Source organism: Rhinoraja longicauda, chromosome 10 (genome assembly GCF_053455715.1).
Source record: "Rhinoraja longicauda isolate Sanriku21f chromosome 10, sRhiLon1.1, whole genome shotgun sequence".
NCBI lineage: Eukaryota > Metazoa > Chordata > Chondrichthyes > Rajiformes > Arhynchobatidae > Rhinoraja > Rhinoraja longicauda.
This window is the reverse complement of record NC_135962.1, coordinates 22,383,007-22,404,046: the sequence shown is the minus strand read 5'-3', so window position 1 is coordinate 22,404,046 and position 21,040 is coordinate 22,383,007. Positions and strand designations below refer to the sequence as shown.

The 21,040-nt window shown below is 40.4% G+C and overlaps 1 protein-coding gene across 2 annotated transcripts in view; it reads left to right on the top strand.

Moving 5' to 3' along the window:
- spred1 (sprouty related EVH1 domain containing 1) overlaps nt 1-15,410 on the top strand; it is a 69,435-nt gene extending 54,025 nt beyond the window's left edge. For both annotated transcript variants that reach the window (XM_078406385.1, XM_078406386.1), the window contains exons 5-6: nt 9,552-9,713; nt 10,190-15,410. In XM_078406385.1, coding sequence (XP_078262511.1) covers nt 9,552-9,713; nt 10,190-10,849 — 822 coding nt within the window. In that variant the 3' untranslated portion in view covers nt 10,850-15,410. The remainder of the gene's footprint in view (nt 1-9,551; nt 9,714-10,189) is intronic.
- Nucleotides 15,411-21,040: the final 5,630 nt, after the last annotated feature.

Below are 21,040 nucleotides of genomic sequence, written 5' to 3'. Positions count from 1 at the left end.
GCGGGGGATGCTCCCTCCCTCTCCCTCTCTCCCAGAGCCAGCAAGATCTGCGTCGCTGCTCCACTTGGTTCCCCGGCCCCGGCTCCCTCTAACGCAGCGAAATAAGAACAAACACAAGGGAAACTTCCCTCCTCGCCGCCGCCGCTGCTCACCCCGGGGATGTGGGGCTTCTGAACAACAACTACACTTGTGTTTGTTCTTATTTTGCTGCGTTAGAGGGAGACGGGGCCGGGGAAGAGAGTGGAGGAGCAGCGCAGATCTCGCTGGCTCTGGGAGAGAGGGAGAGAGAGAGGGAGGGAGCAGCCCCCGCAGGTGGCAGCGCTCCTTCACCAGACCCTCTGACGCCCTCCCCGCGCTCCCGCTCTCACCCGCTGTTCCCTCTACCACAACTCTCTTTACCCCCCCACTCTCTACCCCCCCGCTCTCTATCCCCCCCGCTCTCTATCCCCCCCGCTCTCTATCCCCCCCGCTCTCTCTCCCCCCGCTCTCTCTCCCCCCGCTCTCTCTCTCCCCCGCTCTCTCTCTCCCCCGCTCTCTCTCTCCCCCGCTCTCTCTCTCCCCCGCTCTCTCTCCCCCGCTCTCTCTCTCCCCCCGCTTTCTCTCTCCCCCCGCTCTCTCTCTCCCCCCGCTCTCTCTCCCCCCCGCTCTCTCTCTCACCCCCGCTCTCTCTCTCACCCCCGCTCTCTCTCTCTCCCCCCGCTCTCTCTCCCCCCGCTCTCTCTCTCTCCCCCCGCTCTCTCTCTCTCTCTCTCCCCCCGCTCTCTCTCTCTCTCTCTCCCCCCCGCTCTCTCTCTCTCTCTCCCCCCGCTCTCTCTCTCTCTCCCCCCCGCTCTCTCTCTCTCTCTCCCCCCCGCTCTCTCTCTCTCTCCCCCCTGCTCTCACTCTCTCCCCCCGCACTCTCTCTCCCCCCGCACTCTCTCTCTCCCCCCCGCACTCTCTCTCCCCCCTCACTCTTTCCCCCCTGATTGTTCATTTTTGTATGTCCTCATCAAAATGTATACCCCATTCTGACATAGGGCTGATAAATGGCAAGTAACATTGATGGCACAAAAGTGTCAGCCAGTATCCTTCTTTAAAGAGTATAGCCATTTATCCATTACATTTAGTGGCATTACCATCACACTAACAGAAAGTCAAATAGTTTTTCAGTACGAAAGCAAGCCCTTTAGCCCAACTTATCCATGCTGACCAAGTTAATACCTGAGCTATACCCACTTACCTGTGTTTGCTCCTTATGCTTCGAAACCCTTTCTATCCATAATCCTATCCAAATATCTTTTGAATTGAAATTGTACCACTTATTCCACTTCCTCTGGCAGCTAGTTCCACACACCCACAACCCTCTGTGTGGAAACATTGTTCCTCGCGTCACCTTTAAATTTTGCATCTCTCCGCTTAATCCCTGCCTTGTATAATTAGACTCTCCTACTTTGTGGAAAAGACGGATCTCTGAAAATCTTATGTATGTCCCTCATGATTTTATATCTCAGTAATATCATCCCTCAGCTTCCTATACTCAAGGGAAAAATGTTTAGACTATCCAGTTTCTCCATATCACCCAAACCCTCCAGTCCTGATGACATCCTTGTGAATAATTTCTGCACCTTTTCCAACTTAATATCATCCTTTCTATAGCTATGACCAGATCCAAGTATAATTTCACCTATGTCGTATACAGTTGAAACATGATGTCTCAACTCTTGTACTTAATGTCCTGACAGTTGAAGGCAAGCTTGCCAAATGCCGCCTTCACCATTCTGTCTACCTGTGTCGCCACTCTCATGGAACTAAGTACTTGTACCCTAAATCTCTGTTCTACAACATTCTGCCATTTACTTTGTAAGCCCTGCCTTGGTTTAAGTGAAATTCAACACGTCACACATGTCTGAGTTAAATTCCATCTGCAATTCCTTGGCCTGCTTCCCCGTTGATCTAGATCCTGGTGTAATTTTAATTATCTTCACAGTCCATAATGCCATCAATTTTGGTGTCATCTGCAAACTTACTAACAACAGTGGACCCAGTGGCAGGCCTTAAATATGAAAAGCAACACACCACTATTGCCTTCTGACTCCTACCAGCAAACCAATTTTAGAAACATAGAAAATAGGTGCAGGAGGAGGCCTTTCGGCCCTTCGAGCCAATCATTGTGATCTTGGCCAATCATCCACAATCAGTAACCTCCCCCATATCCCTTGATTCCACTAGCTCCCAGAGCTCTATCTAACTCTCTCTTAAATTCATCCAGTGATTTGGCCTCCACTGCCCTCTGTGGCAGAGAATTCCACAAATTCACAACTCTGGGTGAAAAAGTTCCTTCTCACCTCAGTTTTAAATGGCCTCCCTTTTATTCTAAGACTGTGGCCCCTGGTTCTGGACTCCCCCAACATTGAGAACATTTTCCTGCATCTAGCTTGTCCAGTCCTTTTATAATTTTATATTTGTCTTTTGTACCCAATATCATGTGGCCATCCACACGAAAACTGTAGTTGCCGAATCAGGTCAAAGGCTAGTACCCTGGTACACAAGGATATGCTTCAGTATTTCTACATGTAAAAATATTTGTTTTGGGGTGTCAATGTTCAATTTCATTTTTCTCTCAAAAGAGCATGGATGTGGATTTTGCTAAAAAATCCATATGTTGTTGTTCTGGTGCTACAGGGTCATGGCCTGGAAATATTAACTTTGTTTCCCTAGTCACAGATCTTCCTGACCAGTATTTTCTATTATTATAGATTCATAGTTTGGGTTTGAGTTTAATTCTCCCTCAAATTGATCATTTAAGTGTAACAAATTTAGTCTCCTGTTAAGATATAGCCCTACCGTTTAAAAAAAAACCTGAAAGACCTGCGCCTGCGCTGCCCTAGCAGCTGTGGCTTGCCTGCAGTCCGTTTGTCTTTTGTGTTTTTTGTTGTTTTTTGTCTTAATTGTAGTGTTTAGATATGATGTATTGTTTTTTGTGGTTGTACTATATGGGGGGGGGGGAACTGTAAAATTGTCTCTTCCGAACAGAGACCCAACCTTTGTTTTCTGGGCCGTGTCTCCGTTCCCGCTGCGGCCTACCATCGACCAAACACCTGGAGCTGGCGGCCTACACCTGGGACCACCTGGGCTCTGGTCCGCAGAGCCCGCGGACCGGACTTACCATCTGCGGAGCTGGCTGCCTTCGGAGGCTGTGGTGGTGCTGCGAGAGCGGCTGCGACTCGCCTTCGGAGGCTCCAGCCGTGGGCCGCGTGGATATCGGAAGCTCGCAGGCCCCTGGGTGGGGGCCGACATCAGGAGCTCCGGCAGCGGCAGCGTCTTCGCCCGCCCCGAATTGTGGGGCTTGGGTCGGCCCGCCGTGGACCTTTCACTGTCCGGCGCGGCCTGAAATAGGCCGCGGGATTTTCTCTGCCCAGCGGGGGCTTCAATGTAGGGAGCCCGGACGTGCTACGGCAGCGTCTTTGCCCGCCCCAGATCGCGGGGCTTGGGTCGGCCCGGCGCGGCCTGGAACGTGGCAACTTCAACAGCCTGACCGTAATTGATGTAATTGATCAACTACTCATGACCTTAATTTTAAGCTCTTTCAATCCATCATACAGAAACATTTGAATAAAATAAGTAACTATCAATGCCATTACGACAAGCAAATGTTTATGTAAAGTTTTTCCATTTATTTTTTTGTTAGAATCTGGTGATTTACAGCTGGTGCCACAACCAATCTGCTGGAGGAAGTCAGCGGGTCGAGGCATCGGTGAATGGAAAGGAATGATCAACATTTTGGATCGAAACTCTGCATCACAGTTGCTGCTCGAACCACTGAGTTCTTACAGCAGATTGGTTGTTACTCTAGAACCCAGCATCAGATGGCCCTTGTGCCTCAATTTTAATACGAGTAAATCAAGTCTTATTCAAATATTTCTATGATATACCCTTTTTTAGCTTTGTTAATGAAGCTGCTATATTGTCACTCATAAATCAAGGAATATTTTTAAACCAATTAAAAGCATAAGTGCTAAAACACAGATACATGACAAATGTTATTTATGATACACAAATGATTTTATGCCAAAACTTCAAGGAACTTGGATCTAGTGAATAGCTACTAGATCTGCTAATTATACGGCAGAAACTCCAGGCAATAGTAGAACATCTTGCCAAATGTACCACGATTCAAAAATGTCATACACTTTAAATTTGAAAATTAGAACATGTAAGCATAGGTTTGTGGTTGTTAATTTCTACATTGAACCTTAAATTTAATTTGTGTATTCTGCCATGCTGTTGGAATGAAAGTTAAATTTAGAGTCAAATGAATTGTTTGTGAAGTTTTTCTGAGCTGGGCATTTTTATCATTTTGATCTTCACTTTAAGCTCTTAATTCTTAGATTTTTCATTTTAAATATTAAAACATAATTGTTTTTAAACACAAACTTAAGTAATTTTTCAGATGATTACATAAGGAAGCAAAACACAAAGTATTGGAGGAACTCATCAGGTCAGGCAGCCTCTGGAGGGAATGGACAGATGGCGATTTGGGTCAGGACCCTTTTCAAACTTCGTATTTGCTTAAGGAATCTGCATTTTTGAAATTTCTCTTTGCAAACAATTTTTCATCTGATGGGGACAAATACCTGATGATTTTTTTTAAATGTTAAATTACTTGAATATGGGACAGATTACTGTCTACTTCCCACTTTAAAGCTATTTCTTTTCATAGCAAGTGTTAGTATCCAAATTCTAAAATTCAAGGGGACTATATGCCACTAATTTTCCTTGCTAAATACTGCTGAGCCCAAATAAAACAGAACGCTTTTTGTAAGCTGTTAATAATTTTCTTCTTGAATTTCAGTCTACAGAAAGGGGATATAAAGAAGTTTCCGTACTTTGAAGAAGCTGGATCTGGATCCCATTTTCTGTACAACTGTATTTGTCCAACAGTTTGCAGCTGGAATTGATTTTATTACTTTACCCATCATCCAGTCAAGCCATTTTAGTACTTTGAAGAGAAAAATAATCATAGGAAGCATCTCTTAGCAACCACAAGACAGTAATTACTATAACAGCAGCTGGGAGAAAAACAGATTTCCGTTTTGCATAAAAGCTGTGTTGGGTTGCTTTTTACAGTCAGAACTTGCCAAGCCTTGTCAGGGCAGAGTAACATAGTCACAGAATGTGGGTGGTGGTTGCAGTTTTTAATCACTCAGCTGCTTTTTTTAAAATTTCCATCTTGCAACATGCTAGTTATAAACTGTGCTGCAGTGTTGTGTAATTCTGTTTTTTTACTGTAAAGGTATTGCAAATCTGGAAAAGTGTACTTCATTTGATGAACACTAGGAAATAATAGAAAAAGTGGGTTCTTGTTAAGTTAATGACATCTATCTATTTATCTATCTTTATTTATTTATCTGTCATTAACTTAGCAAGAACCCACTTTTTCTATTCACCACCCACAGAAATTATGTTTGCTTTGGCTAATTTTGATCATTTTAAGGGGGTAAAAAAAATCACACAAGTTTACTACCTTTTAACTAGTATTTGGTTTAAAATACACGTTCATTCCTATTCATTTACAGGAAATATGTTGCATTTATATAACACGAGACCAAATGGACCCGTTGGGTCTAAACCTCTTCTGCATTGGTGCAGTACCACCTCCTCCCCTTCACCCCTCCCCTTCCCATCCCTATCACCCCTTCTCCCATACCACCCCATCCCCCTCAACCTCCCCATCCCCTTCACCCCTCCCACCCCATCACCCCTCCCTCCCCCTCACCCCATCCCCTTCACCCCTCCCCCCCCCTCCTATATATATATATATATATATTATATAACTAAAACTTTCGGTTTGTTTGTGTGTATGTGTGCACCATGCCCTTGCGCTTCTACACAGCCAAAACGGTACATGATAGCACCACAGTTTTTTGGCCCACGCTACTCACCATTCCCCTAAAAAAAGTCTTCCTGTTGAAAGTACTCCAATAATACTGTTGGGAGTGAGTTCCAGGATTCAAAGCAAATGACTGTGAAGGCAATATATTCCCAAGTTAGCTACTGATATTCCCATATGCCCACTGCCCCTATCCTTGATTGCAGAGCTTGTGAGTTGAAAGGTGTTGACTGAATAGCATAGCAAAATAACTGCAGGGCATCTTGAAGGTGATACACCCTATAACTTTATCATAGCAGTTGTAAAGGTAGTGAGTGTTCATGGTGGCGTGGGATGTCATTCAAGCTGACTCTTAATCCTGGACCGTATTGAATGTTTAATTGTTAAGGCTGCACTTGTCAAGGCAAGTAGCGATATTCCATCATACTCATAAATTGTGCTGTGTATAGGAGTCAGGTGGTGAGTCACTCTCACCAAGATATTCTGTCACTGATCTGCTCTCACTGCCATCGTATTTATGTAACTGGTCCAGTTGACTAATCCAGTTCACGGTGACCTCCAAGATTGTGGGGCAAACTCAGTGATAGCTTTGAATAGTCAGAATCTAAATTTGTCCTAAAACTGTTTGTTGACGACTCAGTGAGAGGATTTTTTATGTAGAGTTAATTGAAAGCAGATGGTTTTACAATCTGGTGTTATTTCAATCTATTCATATATTTAAGAAGTTAGGTGGAAAAGATGCAGGCGTATAGAGTTTTCACATTGAAGAAATGAGGAACTGCAGATGCTGGTTTACAAAAAAACACAAAATCTCCAGGGAACATGGATAAGTGACATTTCGGGTTGGGACCCTTCAGTCTACTTGTAGTAGGGGAAAAAGCTGGAAAAATACGAAGGATAGGACAAAGCCTGGCAAGTGATAGGTGTAGGTAGACACAAAATGCTGGAGTAACTCAGCGGGTCAGGCAGCATCTCGGGAGAGAAAGAATGGGTGATGTTTCAGGTCGAGACCCTTCTTCAGACTAATGTCAGGGGAGGGGGCGGGACAAAAATTGAATGGAGTTGGAGACAGGAAGACTAGTGGGAGAACTGGGAAGGGGGAGGGGATAGAGAGGGAAAGCAGGGACTATCTGAAGTTAGAGAAATCAATGATCATACCGCTGGGGTGTAAACTACCCAAGCAAAATATGAGGTGCTGTTTCTCCAATTTGCGCTGGGCCTCACTCTGACAATGGAGGAGGTCCAGGACAGAAAGGTCAGATTGGGAATGGGAGGGGGAGTTGAAGTGCTGAGCCACCAGGAAATCAGATAGGTTAAGACGGACTGACGGAGCCGAGCCTGCGCTTGGTCTCGCCGATGTAGAGAAGTTGGCACCTGGAATAGCGGATGTAGTAGATGAGGTTGGAGGAAGTGCAGGTGAACCTCTGCCTCACCTGGAAAGATTGTTTGGGTCCTTGGATGGAGTCGAGGGGGGAGGTAAAGGGACAGATGTTGCATCTCCTGCAGTTGCAGGGGAAAGTACCTGGGGAGGGAGTGGTTTGGGTGGGAACGGACATCTCCGACATTTCCCTTCCGTTTCTGGATCTCACCGTCTCCATCACAGGAGACAGACTATTGACCGACATATACGACAAACCCACTGACTCCCACAGCTATCTTGCCTACACTTCTTCCCACCCTGTTTCCTGTAAATACTCTCTCCCCTACTCTCAATTCCTCCGTTTACGCTGCCTCTGTGCCCAGGATAAGGTGTTCCATATAAGGGCATCGGAGATGTCCTCGTTCTTTAGGAAACGGGAATTAATTTCTTTAGGAAATTATAGTTGAGGCTCACACTCGGGTCTCCTCAATATCCCGCAGCTCCACTCTTGCTCCCCCTCCCCCTATTCGTAACAAGGACAGAGTCCCCTTTGTCTTCACCTTCCACCAGCAGGATTAATCTTGGACAATACAGCTCACCCCGTCCATGACACACTAGTCAACCTGAGGAGTACCTTCAGCAACAGACTGGTTCCACCAAGATGCAGTACAGAACGCTACAGGACATCCTTCTTCCTTGTGGCTCCCTCCAATGCTTACATTTTCTTGCCGATGCTTTATCATATCATATCATATCATATATATACAGCCGGAAACAGGCCTTTTCGGCCCTCCAAGTCCGTGCCGCCCAGCGATCCCCGTATATTAACACTATCCTACACCCACTAGGGACAATTTTTACATTTACCCAGCCAATTAACCTACATACCTGTACGTCTTTGGAGTGCAAATCCACCTCTGACAAATTGATTTGGCCTAATTCTGAAACAATGTACTGCTGTACCCAAGGGATTCCTACTAATCTGTTCAATGAAACAGCTGAAAAAATAAGAGCTGATATACAAAGATAAATGAATGAAAGCTGATATGTCCAGTTGATTTTAACATGATCTGAAAGATATTCTTCATAGTTTTCTCATTAGAAATTGAACCATGAGATAAATTTGAAAAAAACTAAAAACAATTTAAAAGTAAAAATATTTAACAACTTAATTCAAACAATATAAATGATATAAAATCTTAGTTTTTCCACTGCTGTTCTTTAGTCTTCAAATATGTGAAGGTGATGTGGATGTGCCAGGACTAAACTGACTTGGAATTGGGTGTCGGATTGCCAGAGTGGGGAAATTCTTGCTATAAAACTTTGTTTAGGCTGCATCTGGAGTATTGCATGCAGTTCTGGTCGCTCCTATACTGGAAGGATGTGGTGGCTTTGTAGAGGGTGCAAAAGAGGTTTACCAGAATCTGGATTCGATCATATTAGGATCTACTAGGAGAGGATGGACAAACTTAGATTGTTTTTTCTAGAACTCTGGAGGTTGAGTGGAGATCTGATAGTATATAAGATGATGAGAGGCTTAGAGAGGATAGACAGAACCTTTTTTCCAATGTGGAAATATCAAAGACTAGAGGGCATCGCTTTATGGTAAGAGGGCCACAATTTAAAGGAGATCTGCAGGGCAAGTTCTAAATACACAAAGAGTGGTGGTGGAGGTAGATACAATAGTGGTGTTAGAGGCTTTTGGATAGACATATGGGTATGGAGGGATAAGGATCATGTGCAGACAGATAAAATTATTTTATTTTGGCTTTATGGTCGATACAGACATGGTGGGTCAAAAGGTCTGTTCCTGTGCTGTACTTTTCTGTGTAGGAAGGAACTGCAGATGCTGGTTTAAATCGAAGATAGACACAAAATGCTGGAGTAACTCAGCGGGACAGGCAGCATTTCTGGAGAGAATTCCTTCACCCATTCCTTCTCTCCAGAGATGCTGCCTATCCCACTTCAGCAATTTGTGTCTATCTGTACTTTTCTATGTTCTATGTATTGGACATCTTTAAAGAATCGTGTATAAGAGCACTGATCGGAAATAAGCAGCCAGCCAAGGTCAAGACTTTAGAGTTCATGCAGGAAGTTAAACTTGGCGGCACTTTTGTGGAATTCCAGCAGTTCTGCAGACATCGATCTGCACAGTCCCATAGGATACACTGCAGCATTGTTTTATTTTGTGGAATGTTTCCAGGAATTGTGGTAGGTTGACCTCTGGTGGTCAAAATGAAAATATACTATGTTTAGAATTTGAAATGAATTAACCAAACTCTTTCATTATAAGTAATGAAAGATATTTGTGTTCTGTTTCAGCCTCCTCAAGAAAATTATGCTGATTCTTTGAAAAGAAAGGAGAGAGTTTTACGAAGTGACACTGTGGTGACCAATGAACCTTGCAGAAGCTGCTACGTTAGAACCCCTCCACCTGAGGAATTCAATTCTCGAAGATTGTATTTTCCTGCTCAGCAGAATCAGGTAACATTTATTGTTTCATTTTAGAAAATGTAAATTGAAATACCTGGAACTATTTTACAGAGATGAAAATTGGATGCTTTTGTCATAATTTTCCATAATTCAGATTATTGGAATATTTGCAATCAGATATTATCAGAATGTGTGTATTTGCAGAACTAATGCATGGGGTCATAAGTCCTGTATCTGTGTATTGAAATCTTCCTAAAGCATGTTTTCAGTTTTATTCTTGTGATTCATTATGGTGTTTTTCAGAACTATATATTAATATATATAGCCTTAGTGACAGCCTTAGTGGCATAAATTGTGCCTTGACCAGTGACTGAGATCCTACCAGCTTGGTCAAAGGAACTTCCAAATGTGTTTCATGATATCTGTGTAATAAGCTGTTTTACGCATCCTATTTTTGTTCTCCAACTGGGATAATTCAATCTCATTGTTAGATTTCTAATGAGAAAACCTTTTAAAATCTCTTTCAGATCATGTTAAAATCAACTAGACATGTCAGTTTTCAAGATGAAGATGAGGTGGTGAGGATAAATCCTCTAAAGGATGTATTGATTAGGGGCTATGAAGACTACAGACATCCCATTGTGCAAAAGAATGATTTGGAAACTGAAGCAGACTCATATGTGTGTTTTAAACCTGAATCTAAGAAACACGATTACGTATATCCTTCAGTGCCAGGGATGGAATTTGATTCTGTTAAAGATTCGAAAGGTTCTATTGTATTCAAAGCACAGCCCTCCACTTCACTAAAATCAAAAAAATCAAAACGAAGGAAAGAGGATGGAGAGCGCTCTCGGTGTATATATTGTCGAGATATGTTTAATCATGAGGAGAACCGAAGAGGACAATGTCAGGATACTCCAGACCCAATCAAGAAGTGCATTTATCAAGTGAGCTGCATGCTGTGTGCTGAGAGTATGCTCTATCACTGCATGTCAGACTCTGAGGGAGATTTCTCTGACCCATGTTCATGTGACACTGGTGATGACAAATTCTGTTTGCGATGGCTGGCACTTATAGCCTTGTCTGTAATTGCACCGTGTATGTGCTGCTATCTCCCACTGAGAGCCTGTCACCATTGTGGTGAGATTTGTGGATGTTGCGGAGGGAAGCACAAAGCAGCTGGATGATGTGACCAGTTGGGAGCCAAGCTGTGCGAATAGTTTCACTCCAGATGACATCAATCCTGGCTCAGGAGGGTTTTTGCCGCTTTGGTATATAAAGCCAGGATCAGTTGCAGAGTTGTGCAAGTTTCCAAGTCTTGAGGAGAAGTGATGTGCTTTAAATGATAATAACATTTCTCAAGGCTACCACATCTAATACTTCGCATGGCACAGCCTAACTCAAGAGATCTTGTGAAGCAGAGAGATATTTAGCTGTTAATAGTGAACACTGTATGTAATTATGCAGAAGGTATTCATTTTGCAGTTTTGTACATTGAATTGGCTATGGGGCCTGGTGTCTCACATGAAGCTTTTAATGCAGAGACTCACGTTTCAGATTAAAAGCACTAGGAACTGTTTGATTTTTATTCAGAAAGATTATTTTAGATTTTGGTTCTAATAAGTATTACTAAGTGCATTTACGGAATCACTTATCCAGCAATGCAGATGAATTTACTGTCTGAATAATTACAAATTATTTAACACGTGTAAAGTGTCAAATAACTAAATTTGAGATATGGCTTGTACTTGAAGAAATGTAATCTTTCAGTCCTATATCAAGATTTTGATATGTAATGGACTCTTGGTACATCATTAATTTTAATTCATTGTAATGTGCATGCATGCTTATGGTTTTCTGTTATTTTGAATATTATTCCACCTTCCCCACAAAAACATAGAATTCCTGATCTTTAGATGATTATGTGAAATTTATTGAAAGTTACGGACATATTTAGATTTCTCGGTAAATGAAAAACACTTCCAGATTTTTGCACAACCAGCAAGTTTTCTGTCAATGGCCCAAGAAATTAAAAGTCTTAATACATTGATGTAACTGGGAATCATCATATGCTGTTAAAAAGCTAAAGGATTTTAGTCAATTCACACATTTCAGACCTAGCATTATCTCTACAAGCTACAAAAACTATACGTGTCATTTTGGAAAAATCTTGTTTTAAGTTGTAAATTATGTGTATGTTAGAACATTTAAAAGTAATGATACTAAACTATGCTAATTTCATTTGTTCTGAGATTATAAAGTCAAGCTTTTACTTTAAAAAAACAACCACTGGGTGTTGATTTCCCTGGATAAATTTTGCACACAGACACATCTGCATCTTTAGTGTACTTCCTGTAAAAATGTATGTGGTTTTGTGCTTATATGTGATTTAAAAAATTGAAATGACAATGGAGCCAGGCAGACTGTAAGGAACTAGGCCTACACAGTGGAGAAGACAGATTTTGACAATGAATGGATTAAGTTCTTGAGTTTAATTTGCACATTCATTTTCTCTGAATTTAAAAAAATCAATGTGTGCATTCTTCACTTTGTGCAGAGCCTATGGTTGGAAAGTAATATGTAGAATTAATGTAAATGCTTTACTTAGGGGACATGGGCACATTTCATTTTATATGTTTTTCCTAAGCACACCTGTACTCCATTTTTTCATTTCTGTGAATTTGAAGGGGAAAATCAAGCTAGTGTGGTTGTGGTAGGATCATCTTTGGTCAAAGATTTCATGCTTCTAAATATTATATTTATTCACAAGAAAATTACATTAAAATTTTAGGACAAAGCTGCTTGGCCAAGTTCTAACTTTTAAATATGTAAATAAATAATCCCATTTGTAAAATATTTCACTTTAGAATGCGTTTATTTATCAGCTGTGAGTAGGTGGAATGAACTGACAGCATTCTGTACATAAGCCAACTTTGAGTATTATTTCACATTGAAAGTAGAGGCTAAAGATATGAGACTGAATTTTAAAGAGCTTGTTTCTAGTTTTGTACCTAATAGAATGGCTTCACAAGGAAAATTGTGGTGAGGGGCAGTAATTTCTTTTGCAATTTAGAATACTTGTGTAATTCTTCACTATAGAATTCCATCCATGCTTTGATTTCATCAGCACTCTGAACATTAGGGTATTCAAAACAACAATTGAATTGTGCTTAGAGTACCCTCTGCTTATACTGTATTTCTACATGCATTTCCATTGCCCACATTTTGAAAAACTATATGTCTGTGCTCCATTAAGTGCCCCTTAATTTACCCTAACTTTATTTGAAACAACTGAAAGCTAGCTGAGGAAACGGGTCTGATTGACTTTTCTTTAACTGCAATTATGATCATCCACATAGGCTTAACTAAAGCTAAGTATTATCAATTATTGCATTAGAAACTGAAAATGCTGCATGAATAATGTCTACTAGATAAGATTCCTGCCAGAAGTTGTCCAATAATGCAATAACCTGAGAGGAAATTCTTAATGCATGGATTTCTAAATATTCCACAGGCTTCCATATTTCATCCCTTATGTATTTTCACCTGTACATCTCGGCCAGTCTCATTATACCTGGGAATCCCTTACATAATCAATGTTTTGCATTTACTGCTCAACTGGAGTTTGGTCAGAAACCAGTGTGTTCATCTTTTTCGCATTAAATGGATATTAAGAAGTACTTGTATCTGACTAAATCAATTTCATTTTTCCAAATATTGATTTAGTCATAATTTGCACACTGATTTTTAAATTGAAGGCAGAGCTTGAAAAAGTTTATCTTTACTAGCTGTATGGAAAATATGATTTGCCAATTGTTGCACTGCCTTAAACCTTAAGTTCAGTTTCTTACCCTTTCACTTTTCACTCATAGAAACATAGAAAATAGGTGCAGGAGTAGGCCATTCGGCCCTTCGAGCCTGCACCGCCGCTCAATATGATCATGGCTGATCATCCAGCTCAGTAACCTGTACCTGCCTTCTCTCCATACCCCCTGATCCCTTTAGCCACAAGGGCCACATCTAACTCCCTCTTAAATATAGCCAATGAACTGGCCTCAACTACCTTCTGTGGCAGAGAATTCCACAGACTCACCGCTCTCTGTGTGAAGAAATGTTTTCTCATCTCGGTCCTAAAAGACTTCCCCCTTATCCTTAAACTGTGACCCCTGGTTCTGGACCTCCCCAACATCTGGAACAATCTTCCCACATCTAGCCTCTCCAACCCCTTAAGAATTTTATATGTTTCTATAAGATCCCCCCTCAGTCTTCTAAATTCCAGCGAGTATAAGCCTAGTCTATCCAGTCTTTCTTCATATGAAAGTCCTGTCATCCTAGGGATCAATCTGGTGAACCTTCTCTGTACTCCCTCTAAGGCTAGAATGTCTTTCCTCAGATTAGGAGACCAAAACTGTACACAATACTCCAGGTGCGGTCTCACCAAGGCCCTGTACAACTGCATGTATTGATGTTGCCTTTCTTGTGATTGTGTAAACGTTTTTAAAGTACACTTGTGAAAGTGAACTGGTACACAAATCAAATATGTATATAATAAGTATAAAGTACCTTTATTGTCATCCAAAAACATGTTTTATGTACAAAATTACGTTACCCACAGTCAACAATGAGAGGCAATTTTTTAAAAAAGCAATAAAACACACAATCACAAAAACCAACATAAAACAAAAAAACATCCATCACAGTGAGTGTCCTCCAGTCACCTCCTCACTGTGTTAGAAGGCCAGAATGTCTTCTCTCTTCCCTGCCGTCTTCTCCCGCGGTCAGGCAGTCAAAATTGCCATGTCGGGGCGGTCGGGGTAGATTTGCACATGCATACCATTCTATTACTTTCTGCTCTGATCGTGCTTGCTTTTTAATTCAAAATCAGCATGCTTCGTTTCACACCTTTTCCGATGTGCAGATGGAACCTGAGTTTATGACTTTTTAAACAAAGAACCGTTAGGAGAAAAATATTATCTTGGTGTAAATCATTTCCTATTTAATTTGGAGGGGGAATTTTACCTGTCAGTAGACTGTTAAATACTTAATATAATCTTAAAATGCTTTATATTATTTTCTTTTGGGTCCAGAGAAGAGCTGAGAGTGCTAATACTGTGGAATACAAGATATGATTATCCCCATAAGAACAACTTGCTGGCTGTTGCAAAGTGTTATTTGTTGTAATAGGTATCCGCTGGCCTAATAACGACCAGGCACTACTAATATTGTGCATCTAGCCATGTACTGAGTTATATGCAATGTCTGCTTTATAGTTTTAAAGAAAGCCTAAAAGGCATGCTAACAATGCTAATTGACCTCTCTGAGTACAGATGATATTTATTCCACTTATCTTTTTAATGCAATTTTGTTCTAATTCCATTTTTTTATGCGTTTGCTTTTTTAATGAGAAAATCTCAATCTACAGAATCTACATCAAGAGAAAATCTCAATCTACAGAATGTCTAGTAATTTTTGATTTTTCCCCCCCAGGTTCTGTCTATTATTTGCTTAGTGCTACTTGCTTGATACCCAGCCAACTTCAAAAAAAAAGTGCCTCGCTGTACATTTAAAAACTCCTAAATGTAACTGATATTGTACTTGGTACATTTCATTTTTAGGTATTTTTTATTTTTGTGTTGAAAAGATATAAAGTATGTGATGTACAATTTAGTTTAACTCCTGCTATGGTGTAATTTCTTAAATGTATGAGGGTGTAGCTTCTTAATTTCTCAAATATATATATAATGTAAATATGCATATAAGTTTAACTGATTTTGTTACATCATACACTTGTAATTTGACATATCAAATAACTATCGTAATAAAACAGTAAGTTTTAATTTCTTTAATTCTGTCTGTTGTAATATTCTGTTAATCCAGAGTGCTAGTCTAAATACCAAGTACGTAACATAATCTACTAAATGTAATTACTCCAAAGCACATATAAATCTTTGAGATTGTTTAGTAATAATTAGAGATTAACAATATAAAGACAATAGATGAATGTTAAAATTAGATTAATTAACAACGGTTGTCTTGCAGATAAATAATTGTATGTTTTTATTTTGCAATTGTGCAAAGCTGAGGGGAAAGCAACCTGATGAAGTAAAACACACGGTGAAACACTAAAGATGCTGATGTTCAAAAATTGAAATATAGTCATACAGCAAGGAAACAGGCCCTTCAGCCTAACTTACCTATGCCTTTCAAGATACCCCATCTCCACTAGTCCCACCTGCCAGCGTTTGATACCTATTTCTCAAAAGCTTTCCTATATATGTACCTGTCCAAATATCTTTTAAATGTTATTATAGTAGCTGCCTGACTACTTCCTCTGGCAGCTCATTCCAATATACCCATGTGAAAATGTTGCCCCTCAAGTTCCTATTAAATCTTTACCCTCTCACCTTAAACCTATGTCCCCTGGTTCTTGATTCCCCTACACTGGGTAAAAGGAAAAGTAAAATATGTTTGAAAGTTATTGGAATCATTTTTGGAGGGAACAAAATGTAATTATTCTGGATTCAACACTTAACTGAAGCAGAAACTAATATTTCACATTGGATTAAAAGAATGCTGGAAATAGTATTAGCATTGCCAATCTACAACATGGTGTACTGTTTGTAACTAAGTAAATGGCACATAACATTTTACAGCTTGTAATTGATAATTTGGCCAAACGCATTAACCCTTCACACTTTTTGCATGTGTCACTGTCAAAAATTCACTATCCGCTTTTGACATTTGATATCTACTGTTTTAAATGAACAAACTAAATTTTATTCCACCCAAAACCTATCTCCCAAAGGTATGCTACTTGTGGTAATTCCCCAAAAACTATAAGTTAAGTAGCAAGCTTTTCACTTACTATTTGTTCACGTGTAGTTCGATTATGCATGAAAAGAATGTGCATTTTTAGGATGACATTAGATTTAGCTGAGTCTATGCTATATATTTTTGGTAAAAAAGAGCTCAGTGGGTACAGATGGTTAGGCATTATCTGTATGGGGAGAGTTTTATTGCATGTTCGTAGATCTGAATATGCCATTAAAAAGACATCTGTCTTGTGCTAATGGTAAATCAAAATTTCATGTCAGGAATCACATAGTGCTATTTTCATCTGACAATATTTTCAGTTGACTACAACAATGCTTTGGCTGCTATTTTTCCCCATGTACTTTGTATATTTTATATATGTTATGCCACTAATCACTTGGCATTTTGTTTCGTTTCGTTATGAGATGCAGCATTGAAATAGGCTCTTCAGCCCACTGAGTCCACACTGACCATCGATCACACATTCACACTAGTTTTATGTTATCCCACTTTGGCATTCATCCTCTACACATACTAGGGGCAATTTTATAGCACCCCACAAACCCACGTGTCGTCGGGTTGTGGGAGGAGGAAACCTACACAGTCACAGAGAGAACGTGTAAACTCCACACAGACAGCAGCCAAGGTCATGATCAAACCCAGGTCCCTAGTGCTGTGAGGCAGCAGCTCCACCAGATGGGGGTTATGTTTATTAATGCATGTAGGGACAAGATCATGGAATATCTACACTTGCTGTTATGAATGATGGGTTTATAGTATCCTGGACCAGCTATCACAGTTTATCTTGCTAACTCACCAAATCCTCAAGTCAGATCATGTCAGTTAAAGTCATGGCATCAGAACTACCTGATAAGCTTTGACTGTCAGCAAAGCTGGGGGATAGTACAGCTTTGCCTGCTGTCAAAGTTGTTATTGGCTATTTTCTAAACATCTCTGATATTCATAGACATTTTACTTCAGTATTTAACTAATACTTTTAAGCATTTAAATAAATTAATAGTTAAAAAATTGAGTTAGATAGAGCTCGAGGGGCTAATGGAATCAATGGATATAGGGTGAAGGCAGGCACGGGGTATTGATTGGGGACGATCAACCATGATCACAATGAATGGCGGTGCTGGCTCAAAGGGCCGAATGGCCTCCACCTATTTTCTATGTTTCTAATATTTCAAAGTTAAAAAATTCTGAATCAAGACGCTTAAATACAATTAATTACTTGAAATTATGTCTTCTAACTTGCAGGCTAAGAATCCTAATGAAAATCAGTAGGATTTCAGATTGGCAGAGAATATAAGGTGCAAATCATCATAAGACTGGCACTGTCATGGGATTCCATGTGCAGTCCAGCATTGAAGTACAGGGACTAATTCAAACCCCTGAACTCGTCTCCAGGAGATATGGAATGAATGCAGAAATCCAGGATTTAAGTCATTTTAAATGGCCAGTCTGCAAGATTCAGCCCATCTGTATTGACATGATTAAATAAATGGTGGTGTGAACCATTTCTGAGCTGGTTACAACTGTTCCATTTCCAAACTGGATTCATAATATGTACATTATTTTACTAGAGCATGTTTTTCAACACGCCACTCACGGATATACACATACACAGGTAATTTGTGCTTCATTGAGGTCATCATCTTGTGATGGCTGCCCTGGTGTTAAAAATTCCAGTGATCATTTTGACACTCAGCTTACCCTATTCTAGACAACCACAGTCATTGGTGTCCAAATGTGGTTGCCATTAAAGTTCACTCTGACCTATGCTAGTGCTTTTATATTCAATGTAATAAGGACTAGAAAGCTGCTTCTTTCCCATGGAACAATGATCAACCAATGCCTCACCCACTTTTGTTACAGGTTGTCATTCAGCTCTCAAATATGAACAAAAGCTAAGTACAATTATAGAAGTTATTTGGGTGGAGATTTGGTGTCAGGTTTTAGAATGTTTCTTATCTATCCACCCACCCTGAAATAGCTATTTTTACATTGAAACTCCTCCCTCCCCAGCTTCTGGTCTCCTGATTGACATCCGTTTGTGTACTGTTTGACAACCTTGCGTGTTAAAGTCTTTATGCAATATTAACGGCTTGAAAATTAAACTTAAAATTACAGTAATTTCAATGTACACCATCATTACCAATTTCAGTGCAATTTTAGCCTACACGAAACAACCAAGAAAACTTAAGTTCAAATCTTGAGAGCTATTTATCTGCTTGCAAACTTGATAACAAATGTTTGCACTGGCTTCTAACAATATTGTGCAAAGTTGCAGATTAGATTTTGAAGTCATTGGGTTATAGTCATAGAGTTATACAATATGGAAACAGGCCCTTTGACCCAACTCATCAATGCCGACGAAGATTCCCCATCTAAGCTAGTCCCAGTTACCAGAATTTGGCGCATATTTTCTAAATCCTATCCATGTACCTGTCTAACTGCTTTTAAATGTTATTATACCTGCCTCAACTACCTCTGGCAGCTTGTTCCATGTACCCAACACCCTCTGAATGAAAATGTTGACCCTCAGATTCCTATTAAATCTTTCCTCTATTACCTTAAACCTATGTCTTCTGGATCTTGATTCCCCTCCCTTTGGGTAAAATACTCTGTGCCTTCACCCTATCTATTCCCCTTGTGATTTTATGCATTAAATGGGTATTAAGAAGTACTTGCATGTGGCTAAATCTGAAGAAGGGTCTCGACCCTAAACTTCACTCATTCCTTCTCTCCAGAGATGCTGCCTGTCCCACTGAGTTACTCCAGCTTTTTGTATCTATCTTCATTTTTCCAAAGATTGATTTAGCCATAATTTGCACACTGATTTTTAAATTGAAGGCAGAGCTTGAAAAAGTTTCTTTACTAGCTGTATAGAAAATATGATTTACCAATTGTTGCACTGCCTTAAACCTTACTTCAGTTTCTCACCCTTTCACTTTTCATTCTTATATTGATGTTGCTCTTGTGATTGTGTAAACATTTTTAAAGTACATTTGTATATTCCCTTTATGATTTTATGCATTTCTATAAGATAACTCCTCAGCTTCCAAGAAAGAAAGTCCTAGCCTGCCCTCGAGTCATTATCAGTAAATTCAGGTACAGGCCATTAATGCATCCATATGTTAACATGTACCACCAGTAGTGTGTCCACAAAATCCTTCAAACCCCTTTGTCGAATATGTGAACCAATCACAATCGTCTCCCAGATCTGATGTTAAGGCTCTAATTACATCCGACCAGATAGAATGTATCTGAAACATCGTTTACATGCCTGACATCACACTTGCAAGATTGATTTTCAAGGTCGGGGGGAAGGGGGGGGGGGGGGGAGAAGTGATGTTTGTATGCATGTCCACATTAAGGTCTTTTGTAAAATATATCCATTATTCTATTGAATTCTGAAAGTATTTGCATCATTCCTTTTTCTTGAGAAGAGGGACTGCAGAAAAACTGAAAGAACAACATTGAAAAATAGGTGCAGGAGGAGGCCATTTGGCCCTTCGAGCCAGCACCGCCATTCAATATGATCATGGCTGATCATCTAAAACTAGTACCCCGTTCCTGCTTTTTCCCCATATCCCTTGAATTCTCTTGCCCCAGGAGCTAAATCTAACTCCCTCTTGAAAACATCCAATGAATTGGCCTCCACTGCCTTCTGTGGCAGAGAATACCACAGATTCACAACGCTCTAGGTGAAAAAGTTTTTCCTCATCTCAGTCCTAAATGGCGTACCCCTTCTTCTTAAACTGTGCCCCCTGGTTCTGGTTTCCCCCAACATCGGGAATATTTTTCCTGTATCTAGCCTGTCCAATCCTTTAAGAATTTTACATTTCTATGAGATCTTCTCTCATCCTAAATTCCAGTGAATACAAGCCCAGTCGACCCATTCTTTCATCATATGTCAGTCCCACCATCCCAGGAATTAACCTGGTGAACCTACGCTGAACTCAATAGCAATAATGTCCTTCCTCAAGTTAGGACACCAAAAATGCACACAATACTCCAGGTGCGGTCTCACCAAGGTCCTGTACAACTGCAGTAGGACCTCCTATTGTAACACCTATCCCGCTTGGGTAGCAGACAACCTAACGGTATGAACATTGAATTCTCCAATTTTAGGTAATGTCAACAAATTCCCCCCGCCCCCCCTTTTTTTCTCTCCCCTGTGCCCTACCTACATGGACATCCATTTCTCCCATCCCCTGTTGCCCCCAACCTCACATCTTTCTTCCCCCATTACAATTAGTCTGAAGCAGGGTCACAACCCAAAATGTCAACAATCCATGTTATCCAGAGATGCTTCAAACCGCTGAGTTACTGTTGCACTTCTATTTTTGCTCAAGATTCCAGCATCTGCATTTCGTTTTGCACTATACCGAGTTTGTTTTGGTAACTACCCAGAACAGTTGATCTAAAATAGGAATTTTGAGATGTAACATGCAAACAGTTTAAGTTCAGCATTCAGCCATGTTGTGAAAGCATTCTATCTTGATTTCAATTACATCCATCTGTATTCATTAGTATTATATATAGAAGATAACAGC